Source organism: Sinocyclocheilus rhinocerous, unplaced genomic scaffold, assembly GCF_001515625.1.
Source record: "Sinocyclocheilus rhinocerous isolate Xijiao unplaced genomic scaffold, SAMN03320098_v1.1 scaffold4545, whole genome shotgun sequence".
NCBI lineage: Eukaryota > Metazoa > Chordata > Actinopteri > Cypriniformes > Cyprinidae > Sinocyclocheilus > Sinocyclocheilus rhinocerous.
Window position 1 is genome coordinate 238,916 of NW_015635030.1, and position 7,907 is coordinate 246,822.

Consider the following 7,907-nt stretch of genomic DNA (forward strand, 5'->3'; position numbering starts at 1 on the left):
CAAAAAAACAACTAATATTATGATCAGCAAAAAGGTTAAAAGTATCATATAGAAAAATATCAAACTAATATTTTAGCCAACATACAGAGTGCTGCTGGGATTATGTATTTTTGTAGGCTACAACCCAGAAACAAGTTATAATTTTAGTCCATCGTCTTGAAGTCTATGTTTTTTTTTTTTGTATGGGTTTTTGAATTTTGAATGCCTGATACAAGGTCTGTGGTGAACACAAGCTCAAAATGTTTGCACATTTTATTTTACGACATTTACGACAAAATTCCTCACTTAATGGGCACTTGTGATTTTTTAAAACTTCAACTGGTCTTGAAAAAGGCGGTGACTACCAAGTGGCTAAATGGGACTACAGATGTTATCGGGGACATTAAACGTCATCACACCAAACAGGAAACAGGATAATACATGTACTCACTCTGTTGTGTTTCTAACCGCGCGCTCTTGCAAGCTATTCTAACTCAACCTTTTAGGGAAAAAGTTTTTTAAATAAAGATGTATGATCTACCTTCATTATATAGTTGACTCTTTCCTGAATGAATCCCTGTGTTTTTGAGATGCAACCCTTGTGACAACTTCTTCTGTGTGACAACTAGCCCTGGTCTCCCTGACATAAAAAACATATTTACATGCACTCAAATCTTACTGTAACTCTCGTTTGTAAGAGTCCAACAAAAGTGGACATGGACGGACAAATGCACACCATTGTGCACAATCACCCAGTGTTTGAATTTATGGTGTCTACAGGCGTCGCTGAAAGGGAGCGCTGACCCTTTGTTTCCACCCTCACTTCCTCCCAGGCCTGATGAATCACCACACCAATCTCCTAACAGCTGACAGCACAAACAGAGGCAGGGTCAGTATCCCGCCGACTCGCCGCGCTTCCTGGCGTCAGATACGGCACTGATGCACTGTCCTTCTTTCGAAATACCGTTGACCACATTTAAAAATGGGTAAATGTTTTTCGTCACGTGGTGTCCTAACGCTTTCATTGCCTCGATATCTGACTGAGAAGAATAAAAGAACAAAATGTTACCACTTACAAGTCATTTTGATTAACTATTTTATAAAATGATGATTATAACCAGTGACCGGGGGCATTTCAATAGAAAGTAAGAGCAATTACAATCAGTTCAGCCACACTAACAACATGAGATTATTGGTGACCTCATAATGTTAGAGCGGGTCTGCATTCCAAAGGACTTACTTCGTTGTATCCATCCTCAAATTTGACTTTGTTGCTGGAGTCCACATATACTATTTTTTCAGTGATAGATTTGTCAAGGTTCATCCCAAACCACAAGTGGTTCATAATGGACTGAAATAGGAAAAGAACAAGGGGATGTTCATTAAAGAAGGTTTGTCAATTTCAGCTGGATATCTCTGTACTGCATCTGTGGCATGCTGACGACTACCACAGACGATCGTTTCTAATGCAGACAATTTTATATTTAATTAAACTGTTTTGATACAAATTCTAATACAATTAAACTAAATTTGGTTCTTTTCAGCAGGATATCTCTGTGCTGCGTCTGTGGCATGCTGTCGAGTCGACTACCCCAGACAATCATTTTTAATGCATCGTTTAGTGCACATATGAAATGTGTTTATAGACTGTAAATGGATGACAATTTTATAGCTCAATATGTTTTTACTGGAACATTCTTGAAAGTGCTTTTTAAATATGTTATTTTAAAGTCAATATTGACAGTATACAGACTTTTTTCGGGGTGAAACTGAATTTTCAGTGAGAAGAGGTAGAGCAAATTATTATATTTTGAAAAAAGATTACAAAAATATTTTTTTAGACAGTAATACCATGGATATGCTATAAAAAAGAGAAAATAGACATTATGTTGGAAAATAAAATTCAATCAAAATAATAAGTTCAAATAGATGATTAAAATGTAAATATAATAATTAAACTAAATTAGGTTCTTTTCAACATATTTCTGTACTATTCTGTGGGATGCAGTTGACGACCACAGGCAATCTTTTTAGTTTTAGTTAAGAAATATTTATAGACTATCAGACAATTTTATAGCTCAAGTAACTTTTTTACTGGAAGATATACTGTATATGTAAGTGCTTTAACAAAAATATGATTTTAAAGTCAATACTGACTGGATTCTGAGTATTTTCTCGGAGAACCGGAATATTCAATGAGAAGAGGTGGAGCAAATTATTATTTTGATAAAAGATTACAAAACCAAACCATTTTAGACTAATAAAAAAGGGAAAATAGACATTAGGTTGGAAAATAAAATACAATTAAAAAATATTTCAAACAGTTGATTAAAATTTTGTGACAAAAATTTCAACAGTTACTACAATAACTAAATTAGTAGTAGATGAAAATTGTTAGTAGATGCAGTAGATGTATTTTTGTGAGCGGTGTAGTTCACAAAAATAGGCAGAACATTGATAACACTGATAACTTGTTTAATTTCAAGTGGAGTTTGTCTCACCAGGGCCATGGCTGTGGTGATGTAACTTCCTCCTGATCCACCAATCACCAGAGTCCTCTCCTGGGACTGCAGGATGGTAGGAGCCATGGAGGAGGGAGGCTGCTCGCCTGGAGAGAGAAAAAAAACACAATATGGTGACAAGAAGTTTCAAGACATGCAAAATGTAAGAAGATATATTTGGTGAAGGATCTTCACCTGGTGTGACAGAAACTGCTCGGCCGCAGAAGTCAGCTAGCTCATTGTTGAGGATGATACCTGTTTTAGGAGAGTAAACAGTTGACCCAAACCTGAAGACATAAGATATAAAAAATATTAGTTTTTATCAATCTTAACAGAAATTTTCATTATTTAATTTATAATATTATTGAATTTCTACTGTTTTTTATTTATAATATTTGTAAAAAAAAATATTAACGAATATAATACTTATTTTAAAAGCATTAAAAATCTTACTGAACCCTAGTGTTATTTTGTAGTTATATACACACACATACATACAGTATGTATATTCACATACTATCCCTTAAAATTTTGAAACACAATTTCTACTAGGATTCTACTAGGACTCTAGGATTTGTAACTCTGCTGAGCATGTTTTAAATGTGTCTCTCACATTTGGTTGATGGTGCTGGTGACTGACACAGCACTGCCATCTGCTGCCATCACTGAAACATGCGTGGTGCCAAAGCGGTCGACTGACGGCTTGATGTTGTAGTAAGAGGCGTTGTGTGTGGAGCCGTCAGTGATCAAAGCCTTGATATGCTTAATGAACTCCTCATCTTTGATGTACTCCATCTGCATTCACAGAGCACAAAAACATGAATAAATCTAGTATAATAACTTCCCAGACAAATTTATTCAGTTTAGTGTGATAATTATTTGCATTTTTCATTTTTTGACAGGCGTGGAATTATTTATAATGCTGCTAAATGAAATCAAATCTTTTCATACTTGCTTTGAATGCATGCTTCGTTAACAAATATTTTGATTTCATTTCAAACATTAATTGCTTGCATTTGTGTGGCCTTCATAAGAAATAACATCCGGCCTTTCATAGTATTTACTCAACCCTACACTTGACGTCTAGTGATATTATGCTTACTACTGCCAAAAATAGCAAATATAACAAAATTAAGCACATGAGAAACTGTGCTGTTGTGTAATTTTTTAATTAATGTTCCAGACGGAATATCATGTCATTTTGATTTTAACATGAGTCCAAGCACCACAATATGTTAAATGAAGTTGTATCCATACATCTCTAGAGTCGAAGTAGGGGTCTTTGAGGTTGTGCTTTTGTCCATTGGCAAACTTAACCGCCTCAAGGAACCGATGCAAAGTCAGGGTTTTCTGGTCTCCTTGGTTGGAGGCTGGAGAAAGCCCGAACCCTGAGAAAAACAAAACGATGTTTAATATTTATAAGTAAAATCTGATTCAGTACAGTTGGCATAGTTGGTTTTTCTTTTGTGATCTACTCCTACCATGCATTAGTTTGAGGATAAAGCTGAGTATCGCTCCCCCTGCTGGTGGAGGAGGGAAGTGCATCGTGTATTCCCCAAGTTGGACTGACCAGGCGTCACTGACTCTGACCTGAAAAGTGCTCAGATCTTCTAATGATAACACTCCATCTGGAAAAACCAAGAGTAAACTGTGTAAACAAGCACACCTGCCAAAAAACTGTTTCGGAAGCACTACATCTGTTCTGATAACAGCGACTGCCATTTATATACAAACAGTACTTCTCTGTTGTACATCCTGTATCAAGTCCTTGGCGATTTTTCCAGTGTAAAAGGCATCGGCTCCTTCTTTGGCGATAGTTTCCATGGTTTCTGCCAGCTGAGGGAACTTGAGGGTGTCCCTGGGTGTCTTGTCCTTGTAGAACAGTTCACTAAAAAGAAATAAGCTTATAAAACCAGACAGAAATGACTCAAGTAACATAAAGCAGCCAGGTGAAACAAAATGTGATGAAACTTGCCAAGAACATGTCTGGGTCATATTTCGCCCCAAAATAATAATAGTGAAAAAATAAATCAATAAATGTAACATTTATTTAAATCAATAAATACAATTAAAATATTTAAATACAAAAAATAATAAAATGTTTTGATTAAAATGCTGTAATTTCACTGAGATATATGTTTATATAATATCTATTATTTATCTAATTTATGTGTTTATATAATAATGTTTTTGAAATAAGCCTCTAATGCTCACCAGAGCTGCATTAATTTGAGCAAATTTAACATATTTGAAACATATATAAAAATTAAACATATTTAGTGAGTTACAGTATGTAATTCAGCAAATTATGATTTAAAATAGACAAAAATGGTATTTAATAGAAAACTAGAGACAGACTCATTGCTGCTTTGATTCATGCAGCAGAAAGTTTCTTATTACACAACAATGAAAGAGGTCTTATATTTCCTGCGGTTTGCCTGCGGCCAAGTCATAACCTACTTCTTTGACACTGATTGTCAGGAATGCTCGTCAAGGTTCATCATACTTGTGCCCTTAAATAAACTATTACACTGAGATGACAGTCATAACAAACAGTAGTGTACACGATAGTGTGTATGTGTTTGTTTGGAGAAGATACATTACCAGAGTTCAGTGCCATTCATCAGCATTTTAATTAATTTTTCCTGCAAGAAATAAGTGAGGTAGTCTGGCATGGGGAAGCCCTCTCGTGCCAGCTTGATAGAGGGCTCGAATAGTTTGGCCCAGGGCAGCTTTCCATACAACTGATGAGCCCTTTCATAGCCACGGAGTTCTCCTGGTACACCTATCCAGTGACTTCCTGTGAGGCGCGTGGACAAATAAAGCATAAAACAGTCGGTGCACAGCACCATTCAATAATTTGGAAAATTCTGATTTGTATCACAGGAATAAAATACATTTTAAAATATATTCAAATATTAAAAAGAAAACAGTTATTTTAAATTGTAATAATATTTCACTATATTACTGTTTTTTACTGAATTTTTGATTAAATAAATGCATTAACAATAGGTATTGTATGAGTTACACTTTTTGAAAAATACATTTAAACTTGATTTTTAAATATTCTGAAGATCTAAATGAAGCTTGCCAGTGCACAATTCTAGGATGTTGTTCGTGTTTGTCAGGGTGTTGCTAGGCTGTTGTTATGTGCCAAAGTTTAATATTAAGGTTAGGCATCTAAATCACTAACCTTAAGTATGAACAATAACGAAAATCAAATTAAAAGTCTTGAGTAATACTGGTCTGAAACGAAAATAAGAAAAGCCCTTTTAAAGAAAAACTGTACATTGCCAAATCAGATTATTTCCTGCTTTAAAAAAAAAGCTTTCGTTTTGTTGTCAGTGGATGTTATTGCATTACAAAGAAAAACACAGTGAGTTTCGTTCTTTTCCAAATTACATAAACTATAGCTTTTGGAGAAAAAAACAAATCTATGAAGTAAAAATATTACGGGAAAATAATTAGAGTTGCATTTTTGTGCATGAACAGCATGTGAACATTTAGGCAACTACACAAAATTGGTCAACAGTAGAATTTAGCTCTGGCATTCTGGGTAAAAATGTTTGGCAATAGTGACTCTAATCAGTCAAAATGACATTTTAACTGTCCAGGAAGTACATTTAAGAATGAGAAACAAGCAAAACGAGTCCACTTAAGTACATAATTCCCCTTAAGACAGAATTCCCCATTTCTACGCACAATGTCCCATTGTACTTTCTATATTTCGAAATGGCATGTTTAATCTAAAAAATGTCATTGTTTACTCATACCACTTATTATTTTCCTTCTTCCGTGAAACAGAAAAGCAGAATGTCCAAGCTTGTTTTTCATACAAGGAAAGTGGATGGTGATTTATTTAGCTAAACTGCAAAAAAAAGACACCAGTTTTTAATGGAAGAAAGAAAATAATGTGGAGTTGGAATGACATTAGGTTGAAAACATGATGTAAATGTTGGGTGATTTTTACTTCCTGTCTAAATGAGAGGCCAATGAGGATAATTTACCCTGCTTTCATGTGGAGCAAGAGCTTTACCTGGAGCAAGTGGAGTGGTTTTCGGACACTTATTCAGCAGATCCACTCGGACATTTTTTGGGACTGTTTCTCTTGAGCTGATGATTTTCACTTTGCCTTGAAAAACAGAGGACTCTATAAACTGTTTATGCAGATTTTATTTTTCAAAACAGCATTATTATCTATCCTCGTTATTTACGTCATGTATATTTTTCTTTGTGTCTTTAAAGAACACTGCTTAAACAATAAACTAACAGTTCAATATAGCTTTCCACAAAATTTCTAGAGAAACTCAAATAGCTGTACTGGATTATACTTGTAGAATTATGAGTCATAGTCAAAATAAAGTGAATGACGTGTTCTGAATTGCTCATGTGATGGGGAACATAGATATGTCAGTTCGAAATGAGACTTTGCATCCCCTCAATCACAAGACCAAGACAAAAAACTATAATATGCTAATGTCCATTTACTTGTATAGTGTTTTTTACGCAACTACAATACATATACACGGTAGGGGTTGAACGACTTCTGATTTTTTGAAGTCGACTTTTATGTGATGAAAGTCGAGTCGAAGTCGACTAGTCGCAGATGACGTCATTAATGAACAAATAAGTCTGGAGCTGTGACAAACACCTTGTGCACATTTCGAGCATCCAGTAATATAATCACACGTCTTGTGGAGCGCTTTCAGAGTATGCATTTATTTGTCATTTGAACTGTTTGGAAACGGAGCGTAAATGTGGAAGTCCTTCAAAGATTTCTTATCCTGTTGCGCCCTCTATAGGACCAGCGACTAGTCGACGTCAAGCTTAAAGCGTCATGGCAGAGCATTGAAGTCGACTAGTCGACTAGTCGATTAGTCGGTGCAACCCCTAATACACTGACATACCTGTTTTGTCCATAATGGTAAAGATGGACCCTCCACCCAAGCCCATGCTCTGAGGGTTGACCAAACTAGTGCAGAGCAGAGCTGCGATGGCTGCGTCCACCGCTGAGCCCCCCTCAAGCAACATGTCCCTGTGAACAGAAGACATGTCTCATAAATTTAGCATTGGGTTCCAGGCAGCTACAACTAGTGCAATATTCAGGATACATAAAGTTTAAATGGCTAAATCTCACATAGAAATCAGTAATTTTCACACCAAAACCAAGAGAAAAACAAGAAATTATAATTTGCATTAAAACGGAAGTTTGTTTTTGATTTGTTGTACTGGGATTTTTTTTTAAAGATTTATTTTTGGTGTTTTTGCCTTTTATTGATAGGATAGTAGTGAGACAGGAAGCGAAGTGGGAGAAAAAGGGGGGATGGGATCAGGAAAGGTCTACGAGCCGGGTCTCGAACACGGGACGCCCGAAGCGCAATGGCGCTACATGTCAACGCGCTGCCCACGAGGCTATCGGTGACGACA

At 35.8% G+C, this 7,907-nt stretch overlaps 1 protein-coding gene across 1 annotated transcript in view; it reads right to left on the reverse strand.

Moving 5' to 3' along the window:
• Positions 1 to 194: 194 nt before the first annotated feature.
• LOC107746206 (gamma-glutamyltransferase 5-like) overlaps positions 195 to 7,907 on the reverse strand; it is a 19,928-nt gene continuing 12,215 nt past the window's right edge. The window contains exons 2-12 of the mRNA XM_016560327.1: positions 7,388 to 7,515; positions 6,517 to 6,612; positions 5,085 to 5,280; positions 4,220 to 4,368; positions 3,962 to 4,108; positions 3,738 to 3,868; positions 3,094 to 3,275; positions 2,676 to 2,767; positions 2,481 to 2,587; positions 1,220 to 1,330; positions 195 to 1,019 (exon numbers count right to left, since the gene is read on the reverse strand). Coding sequence (XP_016415813.1) covers positions 870 to 1,019; positions 1,220 to 1,330; positions 2,481 to 2,587; positions 2,676 to 2,767; positions 3,094 to 3,275; positions 3,738 to 3,868; positions 3,962 to 4,108; positions 4,220 to 4,368; positions 5,085 to 5,280; positions 6,517 to 6,612; positions 7,388 to 7,515 — 1,489 coding nt within the window. The 3' untranslated portion in view covers positions 195 to 869. The remainder of the gene's footprint in view (positions 1,020 to 1,219; positions 1,331 to 2,480; positions 2,588 to 2,675; positions 2,768 to 3,093; positions 3,276 to 3,737; positions 3,869 to 3,961; positions 4,109 to 4,219; positions 4,369 to 5,084; positions 5,281 to 6,516; positions 6,613 to 7,387; positions 7,516 to 7,907) is intronic.